The sequence below is a fragment of the Carettochelys insculpta genome, chromosome 1, assembly GCF_033958435.1.
Source record: "Carettochelys insculpta isolate YL-2023 chromosome 1, ASM3395843v1, whole genome shotgun sequence".
Lineage (NCBI taxonomy): Eukaryota > Metazoa > Chordata > Testudines > Carettochelyidae > Carettochelys > Carettochelys insculpta.
Window position 1 is genome coordinate 11,615,929 of NC_134137.1, and position 19,949 is coordinate 11,635,877.

The window sequence follows — 19,949 nt, forward strand, 5'->3', positions numbered from 1 at the left end:
GGGACAAAGGACTAAATATCGGGACAGTACCCGTTTTATCGAAGTGTGGGGCCTGGGCAGGTTCCCTCTCATTCTTATCATCCGAGGGCAGAATAAATTTTATATGCACCGGAGCATGTACGGATGTGCACCACCAATAGAAACACAGGCTGCCGGCTGCAGGCGCTCCGCTAATCAAGGGGGCGGCCCCTGAATCTCTCCTGTGCAGCTGCCCAAGTGCTCGGCTTAGAGGGAACACCGGGCCCAGGGCAGTCACCACAATTCACTGTACGGAAGGGACAGCTCTAGCTAGAGCACATCTTCTCCCAGTGTGCAGGAACCTCAGCCCCCTCTTTTGCCCTCAGAACACCCCTCTCTGGTGAGTAGCTAGTCCCCACCTCTCCCCGGTCTGCGGGGCAGGTAGGTCTGCAGAACTCACATCCTGGTTGGATCAGTGTATCTGGCTCTCAGCTCCACTGCAGCCTTTGGAATTACTCCAGGGATGTACCTGAGAGCCCCTCCCCACAGTTGTCACTTGGCTGGCGCTACCCAGCCATCAAGTTGCCTCACGTATACAGACTGGAGTTGGCACTGAGTGGTCCTGGTCCCATTTAGTGGGCCAGGCTGCTGCCTGGGGGGAGCTGAGCTGGCTTGAACTTTCCTTCCTGTTCCCCAAACCATCAGTCCTGCCACCAGGCAATTGTTACTTTTACAACCAAGAGGCCCCGATGAGACCCTGGCTCTCCTGTGCTAGGTGCTGTCCATACACACAGCAAGGGTCAGTCCTGTCAATGGGTTCACAGCTGAAAGGGACAATACAGAATGAAGATGGGGAGTGCCCAGTGTTCCCTGTAAGCTGAGCACTTGGGCAGCCACCAGGAGAGATTCAGGTACCCTCCAGCTGATTAGCAGAGTGCCACAGCCGGCTCTGTCTGTCTGTCTGTGGGTGTGTGGGTGTCTACAGGTGGTGCACATCTGCACATTCCTCAGCGCACATAACATTTATTCTGCCAGTGGATGGAAAAAACAGCAGGAACCTCATCCAGGCCCAAGGTTCTGCCCCAGGAATCTGTGACTGAGGCAAACCCCAGTGCAGGGCTGTGTGCACACAGCTCAGGACCTAAGCCCGGGCCCTGCCATGCCCCCAGGGAGCCAAGCTGTGTCAGGCTTCTCCCTCGCTGGCTGCACGCTTGCTCAGTATGGACCCACTGGCTTTTTGCAAGGCCAGCATCTCCCTCTCCACTCCGTGCTGCCACTCTCTGCTCTGCAGCAGCACAAGTCTGTTGGATGGGGGTGAGTGAGGCCAGCTGCTGGCTGGGAACCCCACTCCATTAATCCTTCCCTACTAGGCTTGGAGACTGCAGTTCCCTGCTTCACATAACACACTCGCCTCGGGAGAACCAAGCTGGGGCTGACTAACTACCTGCTGCTAATTAGCTCCCCGGGTTTTATTAAGTACACGATTGAATTCACAGCTTGGCTGTTTCACAGCACCTCACCCCCAGGAGAGCCAAAAAGGGCTGGAAACCAGCCAGAGATGATCTTCAAAAAACAAAAACAAGCCAGGGGCTTGGAAACTGAGAGCATCTAGCCAGCATTCACAGTGGTAGAGAGCTGGATACAGCCCCTCTAGAAGCTGTTGCACTTGAAGGATAACAACCTACCACTACTGCCAACCAATAGAGTTACTCCCTTAGCTCAAGGTAGAGGTGACCATCTGTCCCGCATTAGGCAGGACGGTCTCGTATTTGGGATACCAAAAAGGCATCCTGACTTATTTGGAAAAAAAAAAAAAAAAAAGACTAATTGTCCCACATTTGGGCCATCCTCCTCCCCTGACCTTTTCCACCAGCAGCTGCACAGGTGCAGCTGCTGGCAGGAGTCACTTCCCTGAGCCCTGGGGAAGCAAGGAGAGTGTGGGTGGCTGCCTTATCTCTGCTGCTTTCCCGGGGCTCCCAGGCAGGGCCGGCTGCTGTGGCTTCCCCAGAGCTCTGGGGCAGCGCCGGCAGCTGTGGCTTCCCCAGAGCTCTGGGGCAGGGCTGGCGGCTGCCACCTCCTTCCTGACTCCCTGGGGCTTGACATATTTGGGACAGAGAGATGTGGTTGCCCTAGCTCAAGGGGTAGGAGACTGTGCTGTGTCAGGGGTGGTTCTGAGGCTCAAGCCATGCTGGCTGGCTGGGACCTGGCAGCGCCACGTGGTTCAGCTGAGTTCCAGCAGGAATTTCTCAAGAATAATGTACAAGGAATTGATGCGGTGAAGGGGAGTGAATTCCAGACTTGCACATGGGCTTCTGCTCCAGGCACCGGACTGGGAGAGTGATGCTCATCCAATCAGGTGAGAGGAACAATGCCCTGTGACATCAGCACCCAGTTGGAACAAACCAGCTCAGCTTGGTAGTCAAACTTTTGCAGGGAGCTTGTGTAAAGGAGTCCTGGCTTTGAGGATAATTCAACCAGTCACATGGACTAAGTGATCTCTGAGACCAGGACATGAGAAGCAAGAGAACTAGGCTCAGCTCCTGCCTCTTTGATGGGGGGCAAGTCACACCCCCTACTCTGTGCCTCAGCTTCCGCATCAGGAAAAAGGGAAATGAAACACAGCAAACGTTGCTGCTCTCCATGGGCTAGAGTAGCCCAGCATAGACATGTATCCCTCATCTCAGTCCCTGGCACATGTATCCCCCATCTCAGTCCCTGGCCCATGACAGTGGAGCAGGTCTGTGATGACAGAGGGGAAATCTGCCATTACAATTGTGTGGGGCAGCTGCTGAGATGGCTAAACTGTGTTTGTGCTGCAGATGCAATGGAGAGAGAAGCAGCCTTCCTGTTAGCCTGAATTTCTGCAGTCTCTTCTGCTTCTTTTGTGGGTGGCTGGTTAATATTTTCACCTCCAAGGCACAGTTACAGTAATGAAAAAAATACATAGAAGTAACATTCATTGTATGTTCCTATAGATGCTCCTGTCTAGAAAGACACCAAACGCCTGGCCCTAACATGCAGCCACCTCTGGGATGAAGGGAAGCAGCTGAGCAGAACACAGAGGTGTGGACGTTGGAGGTGGGGGAATAGCGTGGTTTAGGGTTCCTGAGCAATTCCCCCCACGCACCCACTTACAAACATTCGTTCAAAACACATTCACAACATCAGATCATTCATGCTCGCCACAGCCCTGGGCAGTTCAGGACAAGTGGCCCCATATTAGAGACGGGGAGACTGAGGTGCGGAGAGGGAAGCAATTTAGCCGAGATGGGATTAGAAAACAGGCATCCCTCATTCACAAGTCAACTGACCGCACCTACTCCCGGGGTTGTTGTACCCAGGGGAAACTGGCAAGATCCAGCTGCGCAGGCTGCGCTGCTGGGAAATCAATACATCTGCAGCCCCTTGAAATGGGGAAGGGCTGAGCCAGCTGTGATACGAGCCAAGCCAGGGCTGTGAGGGGCCAGGCCACACTTGCTACAGCAACACTGATGACTTGGTCTTTTGCCATCTCAGATGTGGTACAGAGACCACCCCTGCATCCTTCAGGCTTATTTCCCCACTTCCTAGAGCACTTATTCCCATGAACCCCAGGGGAAGGTGGAAGCGCAGGGCAGGGGAAGCCAGGGTGGAAGGGGGAGGAGAGGTGCTCCTGGCTGCCCAGCCAGCTCCGTTGCCATCATCCCCCACTCCTTGGTGCTTTACTGACTCTCCTGCTTGCCCCTACCCCCACACCACAAGCAGGCCCGGGGTAGCTCAGAATAACCCATCAGCTTTTACCAACTCCTTGCCCCAGGGTTCTCCTGCTCTCCCTAGGCCTGTTGTGCTGCGCTGCAGCGGCTGTGGGGAGCAGAGGGACCCAGAGGGGGCCTCTTACAAGGTGCTCTGAAGCGAGCAATCTCCTCATGCTGCAGACAGGCAGAGACCTGGGCCAAGGACCCTTTCTGAGGAGCAGCCCCACAGTGGCCAACATCACGCCTTGGATCTTCTGCTGGGGCGACTGATTTGCCTTGCTCCTTCCCACACCACAACCCCATGGAGCCTGGTGTGGCCCCAACAGCCAGTACAGGGCAGGTCTCAGCACGGCACGGCTGGGTCTGTTACTCACCCTGATGCTTTCCATGGCCAGCGCACCACCCAGCTGTGCTGCTCACGCCTTGTCCAGAAGCGGGCGGCTGGGGGATGCTCAGAGCCCTGTTCACCAGTGGAACAAGCTTCACCTCAGAGCTGTTCACTCCACAAGATCCAGGCCCAAACTGCGCTCGTCAGCCCAGGACGTGTCATTTCCAGGCTCCCTCCCACTCCTGGGCAGCAGCTGCGGGCTTAGTCCCGCCCTCCCTTCACCCCCAGCACACTGGGCCCAAACAGAGCCGTGTCTGTCCCTGGCCTAGGCATGACCAGGTAAGAGCAGCAGGACCCACCAGGCTCTTCTCCAGAGACCAGGGCTGTGCCAGGCACGCAGACGGCAACATTAACGAGGCCAGCGGCACCTCAGCAACCCGCCCTCCCACACTGCCGGGAGACTGCAGGTGTTTTTCTCATCTGTCTCTCTCTCTCCTTCCCTTACGCACCCCCTCATCTGTAGTAATTCTCTAAGCAGGAGCAAGTTTTGTCAGCGTTGGCAAGATCCCAGAGGCTAAACTAACCTGACCAACTGCACCTCTCACTGCTGAGTGGCTGCTTTGCACCTGTCAAATGGTCTTTGGCACCAATCAGACCACAGCCAGATTTGCAGGAGATACAAAATGCAGGGGGCAATAATTATCCCAGAAAGACTGCTCCATGAATTTTGGTACTGGTCATGGGCCAGGCCTGAACCCCACAGATGGGGCAGGGCTGGCAGAGAGAGCACACAAGTGTGAAAGAGAAACACAGTGTACTGTGGACACAGCCTGTGGCTCGGAGGGCTCCCCCTCCTTCAGAACAGCTACGTTACGAAACTAGCCTTGGAAAACCACAGCTCGTCTAAACATCGGGGGGGGGCAGCAGCTGGCTCAGCACAGGACAGGGCAAGACACACGTTGCTCTGCTAAAAACCAGCACTAAGCAGCCCTGCTCCTGGCATAGGATAAACCTCTCTCAGCACTTCCTTCTCATCTCTGCCAGGGCCAACAAGCTGTGTCATCTCCCCAGAGGTTCAGGACACAGCTGTGTCTATGTTTGCCTGTAGACTACCTGCCACCTCCCTGTAACTGAGCAATACGCAGTCATAACAGCAGGGAACCATTCTGGATCTACTCCTAACCGAATGGGAGGGCGACCTCTATTTCTAGGAAACAGAGTTCAGCGTCACCCAGGTGGCAGTGCAGCCTTGGAGCTAAACACAGCAAAGAGGAGCTATTACTGCACACAGGGAGGCATCAATGGCTACGTTTACACGTGCCCCAAACTTCGAAATGGCCATGCAAATGGCCATTTCGAAGTTTACTAATGAAGCGCTGAAATGCATATTCAGCGCTTCATTAGCATGCGGGCGGCAGCGGCGCTTTGAAATTGACACGCCTTGCTGCCGCGCGGCGCGTCCAGATGGGGCTCCTTTTCGAAAGGGCCCCGCCTACTTCGAAGTCCCCTTATTCCCATGAGCTCACGGGAATAAGGGGACTTCGAAGTAGGTGGCGTGCTTTCGAAAAGGAGCCCCGTCTGGACGCGCCGCGCGGCGGCAAGGCGCGTCAATTTCGAAGCGCCGCTGCCGCCCGCATGCTAATGAAGCGCTGAATATGCATTTCAGCGCTTCATTAGTAAACTTCAAAATGGCCATTTGCATGGCCATTTCGAAGTTTGGGGCACGTGTAGACGTAGGCAATGAGATCTTTTCCCTCTATGCTGGGCACTCCCAACCCTGAAGGCAGCCCTGATTTACAAGGGAGGAACTGAGGCACACAGAGATGCAGTAAGGCTCGAGATGGCAGCAGTAGGACTAGAACCCAGGAGCTCCAGGCCAGAACCTTACCCAGAAGGCTGTTTGAACTGATATCTATAAAACACTTGCCACTACCTCCCTGGCTAAGGGGTTGAACAGTTTCATTAAGCTGAAATCAGCCTCCCCAGTGAGGATAACTGACCGTTCTGCAAATAACACAGCAGCGCCCAAGCCACCAAAGGGATGCAGGCAACCAGAAACGTTTATTACTCGTGCAGGGAAGAGATGAATAGAGGCAGCACGAGCAGCAGAGCGTTGCTGGCACCTACCCCTCTCTGGTTTATTACACCCGGCAGGATTACAGAGGAGACTTTATTACTCATATTATGCGAGCCAAGTCCTCCCCGGGGGAGTTGAATCAGAGCCAGGAACAAAAAGGTGGGTCAGCTTCCCCTTCAATGTGAGGGCTGCCAGGGCAGACAGAGAAAAAAGTGCCTCTGGCCAGAAGTGAAGTGAGTTTGATGTTCTCTGTGCACTGTGCAGCCAGCACACAGTGGATCTGCCTCCTGATCGGCCAAGCCTTACCCCACAGTGCGTTTTGTGCATGGCATCAGCTCAGGACCCATTGGGCTCAACAGCCATTGGTGCTGGGCACCAGGCTGGTGCCATTGTTCCTTCCCCAGGAGCAACAGACAGCCCCACCTGCAGCTCCCCTCTGGCAGAGGGGTTCCCTTGAGGGGAGGGAGCCTGGCACAGAACAAAAGACCCAGGTCATGGCTCAGCCAGCACGTGAATAGCTGAGCATCTGCCCCTTATCTCCATCCCCAGGACAGCTCCACAGCACTGGCAGGTGCCACTCCAGGGCCTGATACCAAGAGGATCAGCACCAGAGCTCAGAAAAAGCCAAAGCCTGGGGGCGGGGGCACAGGCCAGGCCTGAGCTGCAGGGCACCTAGCTGCCATAGGCCTGCCTGTCACTGGGATATCAGGCTACAGCCCCAGAGAAGCACCAAATACAATGGGCCAATCCGGTCTCTCCTCTGAAGCCCACGGAGATGCCCCCAGGCTGAATGCATCCAGAGAGCCTGTGCCCCAGTGGCTAGGATCATCCAGGGCCCCTTCAATTCAATGGTGGCTCCATACCAGCTGAGCAGAGCAACCCTAACACAGGGCTCATGGGGGATGTGGGCCTGTGCTGTTCCTCTCCAGTCCAACCCAGCCCTACCAGGGCTATTCCACCCACAGCCAGGAGTGGGGGGTCTCTAGGGCTCCTGCCTGCTCCCCACAGGTGCTGGCATGCCGCTCCACCTCTGCTGCACTGAACCGGAACTTGCAGATGGGGCAAAGCACCCCAGCCTCGGGGGGCTCCTCGCCCCACAGATCATCCTGTGGCGGGGATGGCCAGGCTGCGTCCGGAAGGGAGCTGTCTTCCCCACAGGTGGAGGCATGAACGGGAAGGAGATCTGCGCTGAAGCAGCCTGCAGGGAAGAGAGATGAGAGCAGAGCTAACCCAGAGCACCTGGGTTGCCAATACCATACACACCAGCTGCTTGGGCTTCAGGGCAACAGCCGGGATAGTACTCAGAACCCCAAGTCCTGGCTACTCAGACTCCATCACCTTGCACTAGTCTACAGCCTGTCCCATGATCGGGCAGCTCTGGGCTCATCCAGGAGGGGGCAATATCATGCACAGGGTGCAGCTGTCACCTTAGGACACTCAGTGTGCAGTGCTTCTCAGATTCCCAAGGCCAGACTGGACGGCTGGAATGACCGGCTCTGACCTCCTGCACAGCACAGACCAGACAACTCCTAGAGCAGAGCTTTCATTCACTAGGGCTGTGTCTACACTAGCACTGCACTTTCAAAAAAGGCATGCAAATAAGGAAACAATGCAAATGAGGTACAGATTTACATATCTGGCATCTCATTTGCGTATTCTCCTTTCGAAAGAAAAAAAAGCAACGTAGGTGCAGCTCTTTTGAAAGTAAACCCCATCTTTGATAGAACCCTTCTCCCTACTTTGTTTCAGGAAGAAGGGTTCTTTCGCAGATGGGTTTACTTTCAAAAGAGCAGCATATACCCTGCTTTATTCTTTCAAAAAAAACTCTTTTGCAAGAATATGCAAATGACGTGCCACATATGTAAATCTGCACCTCATTTGCATTTTCTATTTCCTCATTTACACGCCTCTTTTGAAAGTGCAATGCTAGTGTGGACACAGCCTAGGAGCCCAAACCACTGTACACATCCACCTGCCACATCTGGGCGGCACATGGTGGCTGCTGAAGAGCAGGGAAGGCTCCTGAAGCCAAAGGAAAGTGCTGCAGGGGGCTGGGTCAGTGGAGCTCAAATCCTGGTTCCCAATGTTCAACAACCTCTGCAAACCAGGTGTGCGCAGGCGGCTGCAGGTGTCGCAGAAGCCAGCTGAGCTGGCGGGGGCATAGCCACTCTGAGAATCAAGTCACTCGGGCCCCAAGCGTGGCTGTAAGGGGTAACTTTTAAATAACCAAGTTTGAACCACAGAGATCCAGGGCAGGAGGGAACCTCAGGAGCTCACCAAGTCCACGCCTGCCTGCAAAGGCAGGAACAGCAGCAGCCAAGTTGCCATCCAGAGCAGGGAGAACACAAGGAAGTGGCTGGTGGCCGTAAAAGGTGATGGAAACTGTGATGCAGCTCTCAGCGTGCTGTGTGGAACGCTGCCTTCTCGGTGCCCTCGGGTGGTCACATGAGTAACAATCTAACCTGGCCAGCCTTCTAATACAGGGGGGCAATAATTATCCCAGAGAGACCGCTTCATGAATTTTGGTACTGGTCACGGGCCAGGCCCGAACCCCACAGATGGGGCAGGGCTGGCGGACAGAGCACACAAGTGTGAAAGAGAAACACGGTATGCGAGACACAATGTGTGCGGCAGTGATTGTGTGTGCAGGGCGCACAGACAGGGTGTTGTGACAGTGACAGTATGTACTGGCTGCTGCTGGGTTTGCAAACCCACCTGATAGGCAGGAACAAGCACAGAGTGGACAGTGGGGCCTGCTGCGCGCCCCCCCCCACCCCCAAAGAGCTGGCTGCATCTCAGGGGTGGGTCCCATGAACCGCAGCCCCACTGTGGGTGCAACAGGCCCGAAGAGTAATTAAGCAGGACACATGCTGTAAGGGACTCGTTACAGGCAGCAGCAGCGCCAGCCCACACCCAGAACACTCACCCGCACAGATGGGGCAAGTGCCCATCTCCCTGGCTAGCTCTCCACCATCAGCCGACCTGTGGGGCCTTCCTCCCCGGCTCCTGGCTCTTCCTCCCCGGCTGCCAGGCCGGTGCGGAGCAGAGGATGCTGGCAGAGGCCTGCAGAGAGACATCGGGAGCAGCTGTTTCGCCAGCGTGCAGTGTCCTTTGCGCTCACAGGCCAAAGGGCTGAAGTGCAGCCCGGGTGTACAGAAGATGCCCTGCCTGCTGAGATGCACCAGAGGCAGTGGCCAAAAGGGCCAGGATCACCCTCATTCCTCCTCACCCCTTCCTACGCCAAGCATGCACCCACCGGCATGATGGGTACAGAGCAGAGCCCCACGAGGGCACCGGGTGGGCTGGCTCAGAGGAGCTGCCAGCAGGGCTCTGAAGAGGTAGCCCCGACATTTGGGGGGTGAAGGGGAACACAGCAGGGCTGCTCTGTTACCTCCCAGTGGCATCCTGCGATCCATGTCTCCTGCTTGGCTTCACCCGGCTGCTCCTCAGGACCGGAGCAGCTCGGACATCCTGCATGGGCCCTGGAAAAGAACCAGCAGCGGCATTGCCCCTAGCTCCCGGATAGTGCTGCACCCAGGAGGGAAGGTCCTTATCCCCATTTCCCAGATAGGCAAACTAAGGCATCAAGCAAGGAAAAAAGACTCACCCAAGCTCACCTTGGAAGCCAATGGTGGTGCTGGCAACAAAACCCAGGCCATACTGCCATGCCAGATTGGCAGGCTGCTTGGTGGGACCAGAGACCGGGAGTGTCCCATGCTCCCAAATTCACAAGAACCGATTCTGAATGGTGCTGCTGAGCCGCCAACACGTATGATTTGCTGGCTGAGATGAGCACCAGGCAAGCCTAGCCCAGACTCTGCGCCTGGGGCCAAGCTACCTCGGGGACAGCCAGCTCGGTGCTAGGAGGGTGGAGACCCCAGGGAGGGGGAACTGGCTGGAGCAACAAGCGCTGGGAGGAAATGGCGCATAAGCTGCTGACAGCAAAGGAAAGCCCATTGCCGAGGACAGGCTCTTGGTGAGAAGGACCAGCTGCGGACACCACCAGAGAGCATGGGGGCCAGTCCTACCTAGCCCCCTAGCACACTGGATGGGGCCAGCAGCACCCACCAACCTCAGGCTCCTCTTACCCGCTGAACAGTGGAGGGACCTCGGCCCTCTTGGCTGGGAGATGACAGAGCAGGCCCGGGGCGGACACGGCCCAGCAGCTGGCTGGGTACAAGACCCAGCTGGACCCTCGCAGGCTGCAGGCAGTGCCTCCAGTGGTAGACCCCTTGGGGCGTCCTTCACCAGGCTGACCGGCCCCGAGTCAGGCCCTCCCCTGATGTCCATCACTCTCTGCCAGAACAGCAGCTCCTGGCCCCACCCAGAGAAGGAGAAGGCTCCCACTCACCTGCTGTCCCCAGGCTCCTGGCTTGATCTTCGCCCTGCTGCACCTGGTGGCTACCCTGGCTCTCGGCTGCTGTAGAACTGGCACTGGGGCCCAGCCACAGCGAGCGGCTGCGGGACTGGGTGGCTGACAGCACCATCCTGGCTGTCCGGCTGAGACAGGCTGGGCTGCGCGGATGGGGCCCAGAACTGGGCTCCAGCAGCTGCAGGCGGCTCTTCAGCTCCTCCTCCTCCTCCCCGCTGCTCCTGGGCCGAGAGAACCAGAGTCCCAGTGACTCCTGCCAACCCGCTGGGGCACCCCCTGGACAGGCCCGACATTCCCTGCTCCAGACCCCAGGAACAGCACAGGGACTGGCCGCAGACACCCTCCTCTGAAGCTGGGCGTGCAGGTCAGTCGATCCCACGGTGACCCAGGTGAGGGTACTATGGCAGCAGGAGGGGCTGCCCTGGGGACGGCTTTGGCTTGCAGGGCGCCCCAAGGGGCTCACTCCCAGGGGAACAAGAAACACACAGAGCCCGAAGCTTCCCTGGGCATTTTGGGCCCTCAGCTCCTGGGCGGCTAGATCCAGCTGGTGGAGAACAGCCCCTGCAGCAGCCTTCAGCAGCAGCTTGGCCACCCAGCTCCACCAATGGGGGCAAAACGCCAAGTAAGGCTGTGCCAGGAGAGGACAGGGTGATTGGAGCAGGGGCGGGAACACTAGAACAAGGGGCTCCTCCCAGGCTGAGCCACCAGCCTAGCCAGCCCCAGCTGGGGTCCATGACAGCCTAGTGGGGAGGAGAGGGGAGACGGCTCCTAGTGCTGCCTGTGGCCCATCCCCCCCATTCCCCATCACTCCCCCGAGGCTACTTACGGCTGCACCTCCGGGAACAAAGTCCTACGAAAGGCAGGGCCGGCGAGCCAGAGCCTGGGCGTGGGTTCGGGCACCCCCTGGGGGAGAGGGAAATGCGGCTCAAAGACTGGCTCCCCTGGGAGATGGCCCTACCCTGCTAGAGCCAGCAGCAGCATAGAGAGGAGACCCAGCCCGTCCCATCCAGCCCCTCACGGCCATGGCTAGGCTGTTCTCGGCTGTGTGCTAGATCCCTGCTCCCCGGCGATGGGCCCACAGGAGATAACTCCACAGCATGGGGGCACGTCTCGCCAGGCACCACGCAGACACATACGATGACACGGCCCTGCCCCATGGAGCTCACGGCCTGCTGGGCCCAGCCAGAGCACGTAAGACAGGGACAGCCCTGCACTGGTCCCCCTCCAAGACAGTGTCTCTTCTATCTCTCCCAGCACTCAACTGAACAGGCCACCCCGCACCCGTGGGCCTGGCAGGGTGGGCTGAACAGGCCACAGGCCTATCCCTACCATGAACAAGCCCACTCTCCACTGTCCTCGAGCACTTCCTGTGTGAAAGGGGCACGAGAATCCCTCGCAGGCACTGACCTGGGGTAGATCCGGAGCTACCTGGCTGGGGTCAGGGTCCCGTGGGGTGCGAATGCGGACGAAGGAGAGGCCGAACTGGACCTGCTTGTTGAAGGGCTGGCTGCAGGTGATCCTGACACGATCCCACTTCTCGCCCAGCGCGGTTGTCAGGAAATCCCCTGCAAAACAGGGCAGGAGCAGACAGGGCGCTTGGCTCCTGAGCATGACGCTGTTTCTTTCTCAGAACCTTGCCATGAACTCAGGAACATGACCCTAACCTCAGGATGCCCTCCGCCCTGCCACCCCACAGCCCCAGCACCCCAGATCCAACCACTGGGACAACCCCGACTGCCCTGCTGCACCAGATCTAACCCCTGGAATCCCAGCAAGATCCAAGCATGAGGACCAGCCGCTCCACCCTAAAACCCCACGTGTATGACAACCCAGAGCAAGCCATTGGGACCACGCTGCTCCACCAGCACCCACCAACGGTCCAGCCAATCCTGCCTTAGTGGCCAACACTTTTTGATTCTGAGGAAGAAAGACTAATGCCCCAGGGCAACACATAGGCCCAGGCATGGTGGGAAGGAGGTCCAGGAGTGATCGGTTCCCATTACCCAGATGCCATCGTGCAGGGCCCGTGTGAGTACCCAGAGAGGGAAGCCCTGGAGATGGGACGAATGCCCAGCATGAAATGGGATCACCAGCCATAACAGGGCTTAGAATGGCAGATGTGACACACCACCAGCCATGAGCCCTGATCAGTGATACCCAGCTGACGACAAACCTTAGAATCATAGAATCCCAGGGCTGGAAGGGACCTCAGGAGGCCATCTAGTCCAGCCCCCTGCCCAAAGCAGGATCAACCCCCATTAAGTCATCCCAGCCAGGACCTTGTCAAGATGGGACTTAAAAACCTCTGGGGATGGAGAATACATCACCTCTCTAGGCAACGCATTCCAATGTTTCACCACCCTCCTGGGGAAGTAGTTTTTCCTAACGTCCAACCTACACCTCTCCCTCTTCAACTTCAGCCCATTGCTCCTTGTTCTGCCATCTGTCACCACTGAGAACAGTTTCTCTTCATCCTCTTTAGAGCTCCCCTTCAGGAAGTTGAAGGCTGCTATTAAATCACCCCTCAGTCTTCTCTTCTGTGAAGCTAAACAAGCCCAAATCCCTCAGCCTCTCCTCTCCTCCTTTACCTTCTTTAAACATCCGGACTCCAGAGCGGTTCCTGCCCAGCTTCGAGTCTGCCGGAGTCATCAGTGTGGTGCTGGGCACCAGGGTAACGTAGGGCTGATCCAGCGGCCAGGAGGAGCGCCCCACATCCACCTCAAGGAAGGCACAGCCGCAGTTTCCTGCGGGCAGAGGGGCCAAGGTCAGGCCCAGAGCAGCTGGACCTCCCTCAGCTCCGAGCTGCAGTGAAATTGACTGTCCATCTGGCCACTGATGTAGGGCACCAACGTGCTGACTGGGAAGCCATGGAGGGACAACGGGAAGGGAGCCGGACTGTTTGTCTCCGTGGCCCATTTGCTCTCTGCTAGGAGCACCCACAAGGGACCCACCCACCAGGTGCCAGCAGCAATGGTCTCATCTGCACCCCAGGGACCAGTATCCCAGCCTGAGACAGACTGACCTGAATTTGCCTGCTGGCATAAGCAGCAGAGTGAACATTTAGCTCTGAGGAAGGGACTTGTCACTTGTGGCTGGCTGGTTAGAAAGGGGACAGGCAGTCTGGCTCTGCCACTGCCTCACTTGAACATGTCAGTTCAGCTCACCATACACCTCAGTTTCTCCCTCAGTAAAACAGGGATGGCTGGGCCAAGAGGCAGGAGCTCAGTGTTATCACTGGAGCATGGAGAGGTAGCAAGACACCTCTGGGCTCTTAAGAACACACATCCTTCCAGCACAAACACAAGTGCTGTGACATTACAGGAGACCCCAGAGAGCTCCGGAGGTGAGACTGCCCTCAATTGGCCGGGGTGTGGGGGGTCCTCCATTTCTCACTCGCATACCTACGTCTATGTAGCCGATAGAACTAGCCCGTTCCAGCTGCAACTCCACTTTCAGCTGCCTGCTCCGATCCTGTGGGCAGCTCAGCCAAGGGCGAATGTCATCCTCGTGCAGCAGATTCTCCACTGGGTACCTGGGGTCCTGCACCACACCCGAGGGGAGGGGAAGGGAAGGGAAAGAAGCCCAGTGCTTAGAGGAGGGGAGAGGACAGAAGTGGGCGTGCTGGCACTTCTGGGATGAAGCTTGCTAGAGGTTTAACAGCCCACAGAAACACGATATAACAGTTTAGTGTAGGAAGAATGCTGTATCCAATTCACAGCACCTTCCAGGCCAGATCCTCAGCTAATGTAAAGTGGGGAAGTGTGGACCTATGTCAATTTATACCATTCCTACAGAGCCTTCCATTCAAGGATCTCACAGTACTGGGGTACGCAGAGTTTTGCAAGAAAACATAGCTGCCTCTTGTGTCAAAGGAAAGAACTGCAGCTGAAGACAAAAAGCCTTCTTACCTGAGACGTGAAGGACACGACATGGTTGATTTTAACTGGAGCCATTTCTCAGTTGTCAGAAAACCCGGCTGCTGGCTTAGAAGCTTCATCTGGGCTCCCTGGCTCCATCTGGTCTGTCAATGTCTGGGGGAAGAGACAGAATCTGGTTCTTTATGGAAATCAGCACCTTTTCTTCTTCACTTTTTCATGGCACCAGCTCAGCGACAAAGTGGTTTGCAAGTCACTGATCCTTATGACCCTCCCTCTGCCTTCGCTGAAGGAGATGTTATTGTATATCACACTCTGTGCTGTGCGTGAACAAAGCCTCAACAACACACATTCAGATGCCTGGTTGACCCCGCTGCATCTCCTTTCTACCAGATCAGAGGCCTTCTGTACAGGAAAGATGCCCCAGTCTAACCTCGGTGTGAATTTCATGGGGATTGGATTTAACAGTACAAACTGCCCCCAGGAGGACATTCTTATTTCAGTGTAACTATCCGATTTCCACGTGACTTAAACCAAACCAAAAAGAAAGTCCGTCCAACTGAAATCAGAGCATCCACATTGGCTCTTTGCACCAGTTTAAATTCCCATCTAAGGTGAAATTGGTCCAACTAGACCAGCTGATAAACTCCTTGGAATGTTATTGTGATGACAAACAAGATTCCATTCAGGATCATGAGTCAATGTACTATACACTGATAGAAAGATGCTGTCCATGCTTAGGAAAGCTTAGCCTGATGTCCAGGACTCTATGCAGCCACAAGGTACCATCTCCATGGATCCAGTTGCAGGATCAGGACTGGCAGCATAAGAAACATGGGAGAGAACGACAGAAGGATGTCAAAAGTCTTGTAATCGGGGGGACATGGACAGACCTCTTACAACTACACAGAGTCCCACTGAAGATTAGAGGACTAGGGCCAAAGCAGGAAGCATTTTTATGTATGTACTTTTTAATTAGAAGAACATAAACCCACCTCACCTTTACCAGACTGCCCCTCCGTTTCTCTCCAGCTAGTTGGCTAGTAAATTTCATGGAAGAAGTGGGTCTGAAGGAGAATTATTTTGCCTTAAGACCCCACCATATCAGATCAGGCCAAATGTCCATCTAACCCAATACCCTGTTTTGCAACAATGGCCAATACCAGGTGCTTCAGAGGGAATGACAGAACTGGAAATCATTGAGTGAGTCTTGTACTGATCAACAAAGCACCAAGTATACCCAAGATCCTGTAGAAATAATATGTAATTATACTTCCTTCCCTCGGCATTCTACGTCCTTCCATAGGTTTCACTCACTTCCTCCACATCTTTCAGTGTCCCTCAACTCCGGACTCTATAGATTCACTTTAGATTATCCCAAGTTGCTCATACTGCAAAGTCTGTGGATAATTTAAAGGAAAAACGACATTTGCTGATTTTTTTAAAACATTTGACTGCCATAGAGCACTTTAAGCTATGCTTTAAATGTCTGTTTTGCTAAACAAATTCATCATTTTGGATACTGTCTCATTACACAAAGGGCCCAGGTAATGATACTGCACTGGCCTGGAATTGTTTCAAGGTATTTTAATATCCTAAAAGCTTTCAGGACTGGCCAGTGAAAATCAGAATAAGCAACCACTTTAAGTAGCATCTAAACTAACAACAATATGTGAAACTGCAGCAAAATAAAAACATCATTTAGGCTTTTCCATTAACATTTACATGTGAAGTTAACCTATTCACAAAGTCAAGAATCACTTAAAAAATGGTGAACACAGTTAAAAAAAATCCAATTTTAATTTATTTTCCAGGGCAAACTCTATACCTATACATTGAGGGAATCAATTGAATGAAACCATAACAAAAAATACATATCTACAGATCCTTCTCCAAGAGAAAAATAAGTTAGGCACAAATTACAGCACCTCGTTTCCACAGTAACCTGGAAAGGACACAAACCTCCCTTTGCTTTCCCATGCACCCGCTACCCGCAACAGCCCTCCTGCATAGATGCTCCTTGCTTCGGCCTCCGCACCCATTCCCCACCCAGTCACCAGCACAAAATCTTACCACCCCTCCCCCATGCAATAAGACCTAGAGCCTCCCAGCGCTTCCCCTCCCAGCACCTCAGAGTCTATTACAGGCTGACCCCATCCCGAAGCCAGATCCGAAACCCCTTCCCCCGACAACCCACCCAGTCACTCCCTACCCCCCGGTTTCACCGAACCCCCCCATATTTCTCCCCAACCCCCAGACCCCGCCCCCACCCCAAACACCCGAACCCCCAGCCATGCCCTGCAGCGCTCTAACCCCCCTCCCCATCCCAGGCCCAGCTTTCCTCCATTCCCCCAGACCCCTCTCACTCCAAACACCCCTAGGACCCCCAGGCCCCTGCCTTCCTCCCCTCACCCAAACCCCCACACCCGGCTCCCTGGCTCCCAGACCCCAAACACCCGAACCCCTGCAGCAGCCGCACCCCCGCCTTCCTCCACCCCTCACACACGGCTTCCCTGCTCCCCCCGCCTCCGCCATGACCCGGCCGCCCCACCCCGCGCTGCTCCGCCACCTCCTGCTGCAGCGCCCGCGCAGCCGCCCGCTGGGCGCGCCTCAAGCTCCCGCCAAAACCCGCCTGACCTTTGACCCCGGCGTGCGCCGGAACCATTTGGACAACGTTCCGTGGATTTCCCTTCCCTCCCCGCTCGGCGGGGAAAAAACACCGCCCTGTTCACCCCCGGAGGGAACGCACATGGGTCAAGGGTCAGGCGGCGCGCGGGGCATGCCGGGCTTTGTAGTCTCTCCCGAGAGCCTCGTCACGTCTCGGGCCCGGCAGGCGCGGAGGCACGAGGGCAGGGAGCGTCTCCCAAGTTGAGCACACAAAATAAAACGTGCAGACACTCTACCGGAAAGACCACGTCTTAATTCCCGCAGTTCCTAAGTGATCCGCGGATTTTAATGCTCCTAGGGGCGTCTGGCCAACGAATCGGTCTTTTTTAACAGGGTTTATGTTTCTTTCTAGTTGTGATAATTTTAGATGATCCCCCTACCCTCAGTGACAGCTCGCCGGCAGTTCGGGAGCCGTCCCGCCCTCCATTTTCTGATTGGTTATTAGCGGAGAGTCTTGCTCCCTGATTGGCGAATGCTTGGTCGGCGTGGCCGGTGATTGGCGGGCGGAGGAAAGTAGCTGGCCGGCTCCGGGGGGAGAGGGTAAGATGGCGGCGGTGCTGGAGGTGGAGATTGGCGGCCCCGTCGAGCGGGACGTGGAGGAGGTGAGGGCAGCCTGAGAGGGCATGGGGGGCTGGGACCCCGGGTCCTTAGGACGGGTTACCTCAGGGTGGGGGGGGTGTAGGGGGCTCTGTGCGGTTGGGGGCAGGGAAGGGTTGCAGGGGATGCTGGGTATGAGGTCGGGGGGGGGGCTGGGGGCGGGGTTGGGGTGGGGGGGGTCCATGATGCAGCTGGGGGCTTAGGGAGAGCTGGGTGCGGCTGGGGGAAGATGGGGGCAGGGAGGGGTTGCAGGGGATGCTGGGTATGGGGCTGGGGGCGGGGTTGGGGTTGGGGTGGGGGGGTCCATGATGCAGCTGGGGGCTTAGGGAGAGCTGGGTGCGGCTGGGGGAAGATGGGGACAGGGAGGGGTTGCAGGGGATGCTGGGTATGGGGCTGGGGGCGGGGTTGGGGTTGGGGTGGGGGGGGTCCATGGTGCAGCTGGGGGCTTAGGGAGAGCTGGGTGCGGCTGGGGGAAGATGGGGGCAGGGAGGGGTTGCAGGGGATGTTGGGTGGGGGGAGCTGGGGATGCTGGGAGAGGTTGAGGGGTGCGGAGGCGGCTGAGGTTTGGTGGGATGGGGAACTGGGTGGGAGTGGGGGGCTAGGGGGCAGCTGGAGGCTGGGTGGGATTGAAGGGGGAATAAATTTTGTTGTGGGAGCTGCTGTTGCACCACCTGTAGACACACGATGGTGGCTGTGGGCCCTCTGCTGATCAGCTGGGCAGTGTCTGGCTCTCTCCTGGGTGGCAGTTCAAGTGTCGAGTTTATACAGGGGTGAGAGGCTGTGGGAGGAGGTGATGCGATGTGGGGGGCTGGGGCTGTGGGAGGAGGGGATGCGATGTGTGGGGCTGGGGCTGTGGGAGGAGGGGATGCGATGTGGGGGGCTGGGGCTGAGGGAGGAGGGAGTGAGCTTGGTGGAACTTGGCAGGGTGATCTTGGGGCAGCTATGGAATGGGGTGGGGAGTCGGTCTCAGGTATTGGGTGTTAGTTGCAGGGCTCTGTGCTAGGAGTGGGGGTGGAGGGAGCTAGTGGCTCCAAGAGATGAGCCAAAGCAGTGGATGTCTGACATATCCCTTGAATGCTGACATGTATAGGATGTGCTGGCGGAAGTGGGTGAGCAGCTCAGACTAGGGACTTGGGATCTGTCAACAGGCAATTTAGAAGTGCTGTGACACCTTATAGACTAACAGATATTTTGGAGCATAAGCTTTCGTGGGCAAAAACCCGCTTCATCAGAGCGGATGCATCTGATGCATCGGGTCTTTGCCTATGAAAGCTGATGCTCCAAAAATGTCTGTTAGTCTATAAGGTGCCACAGGACTTCTTGTTGTTTTTGAAGATACAGACTAACATGGCTACCTCTCTGATAACAGGCAGTTAGGGGTTTCAGAGGAGGAGCAGCTGAGATGTGGTTCTTGCATAGTTTCAAGGTTTCAGCAAGTGCTGTTAAGAGAGACAGTTCTTCACTGCCACCAGCCTCAGACTTTTTAAACCTGGGGCACTGAAGGGAGGCATTACAATATCTTACGCTGATTGAGCCATCGTTTCTAAAGTGTTTTTATTGGCTGTGTGATTCAGTGTTTCTGAGGTCTGTTTCCAAAATAGCTTGGCAAGTCATGAACATCTGTGTGGGACTCATGTATCTCAGCATGCGGCATTAACCAGTGGACTTGGCAGATTTCCCGAGCTGGTAATACTGAACATTGGCAACAATTTTCTGTAGTCTCATATGATACTTAGAAGATATGGGCCCTGTACCTCACAAGTCTAAACAGTCAGGTTGCCATTATTCCCTTGAGGTGGATAGAGAAATTGACACACACAGGTTAGAGGTTTGGCACCAGATCGTACAGTGCTAGTATTAGAACATGGAAATTCCCATCTTCTAATCCCTGGCTTTGTAAATCTTTGGAGCTGCCTGACAGGTGAAGATCTATGTTACCATCAGACTCCTTGATGTACATACGTTATCTGGAGACGAGAAGGCAGTCATGTTCCCACCTTTTTCTGTAAAAGAGTACACAGCCTCAGGAGCTACCATCATTGCATCCGCAGTCAGCTTATAGGGCTATCAAAGGATCAACTGCTCAGACATTTGCTTCTCATCTAGGCTTTTTGCAGCCAACCTCTTACTCTTCAACCCTGTCAGAAAATCCCCCACTGCCTTGTGGTTAGGTTTGGGAGATCCAAAGGCTATGGGAGTAAACCCAGACAGAAAATCTAGAGTAGAGACCCTAAGGCCGTTAGCAGAAAGGATTTGTCAAACCTGCTTTCTGGCATCTCCTTGCAGTCACCTCAGCTCCAAACATACTGACTTCTGTCTTTCCTTTGGATTCAACTGGGGC

The 19,949-nt window shown here is 55.6% G+C and overlaps 2 protein-coding genes across 6 annotated transcripts in view; one reads left to right on the forward strand and one right to left on the reverse strand.

Moving 5' to 3' along the window:
- Positions 1–5,787: 5,787 nt before the first annotated feature.
- Positions 5,788–17,067, reverse strand: XNDC1N (XRCC1 N-terminal domain containing 1, N-terminal like). Of its 5 annotated transcripts, none has more exons than XM_075014712.1 (10): positions 16,982–17,067; positions 14,378–14,500; positions 13,871–14,009; positions 13,058–13,213; positions 11,877–12,034; positions 11,296–11,372; positions 10,449–10,690; positions 9,489–9,579; positions 9,024–9,160; positions 5,788–7,295 (listed from the first exon to the last, which is right to left on the reverse strand). In XM_075014712.1, the coding sequence occupies exons 2-10, from the start codon at positions 14,420–14,422 to the stop codon at positions 7,048–7,050; spliced, it is 1,293 nt and encodes a 430-aa protein (XP_074870813.1). In that variant the 5' UTR covers positions 14,423–14,500; positions 16,982–17,067; the 3' UTR covers positions 5,788–7,047. The 5 variants fall into 5 exon arrangements, with proteins under 5 accessions (XP_074870813.1, XP_074870651.1, XP_074870983.1 ...); XM_075014550.1 differs by lacking the exon at positions 16,982–17,067 and adding an exon at positions 16,914–16,975; XM_075014882.1 differs by lacking the exon at positions 16,982–17,067 and adding an exon at positions 16,896–16,917.
- Positions 17,068–17,522: 455 nt separating this feature from the next.
- RNF121 (ring finger protein 121) overlaps positions 17,523–19,949 on the forward strand; it is a 38,157-nt gene continuing 35,730 nt past the window's right edge. Inside the window, exon 1 of the mRNA XM_075015006.1 lies at positions 17,523–17,613. Coding sequence (XP_074871107.1) covers positions 17,557–17,613 — 57 coding nt within the window. The 5' untranslated portion in view covers positions 17,523–17,556. The remainder of the gene's footprint in view (positions 17,614–19,949) is intronic.

Coding starts and splice junctions, on each gene's coding strand:
- XNDC1N (XM_075014712.1), bottom strand. CDS start 14,422: ATGGCTCCAGTTAAAATCAACCATGTCGTGTCCTTCACGTCTCAG. Junction 13,214..13,870: donor TATCGGCTACATAGACGTAG/GTATGCGAGTGA, acceptor CTCTGCCCGCAG/GAAACTGCGGCTGTGCCTTC. Junction 9,161..9,488: donor TCGCAGGATGCCACTGGGAG/GTAACAGAGCAG, acceptor GTCTCTCTGCAG/GCCTCTGCCAGCATCCTCTG.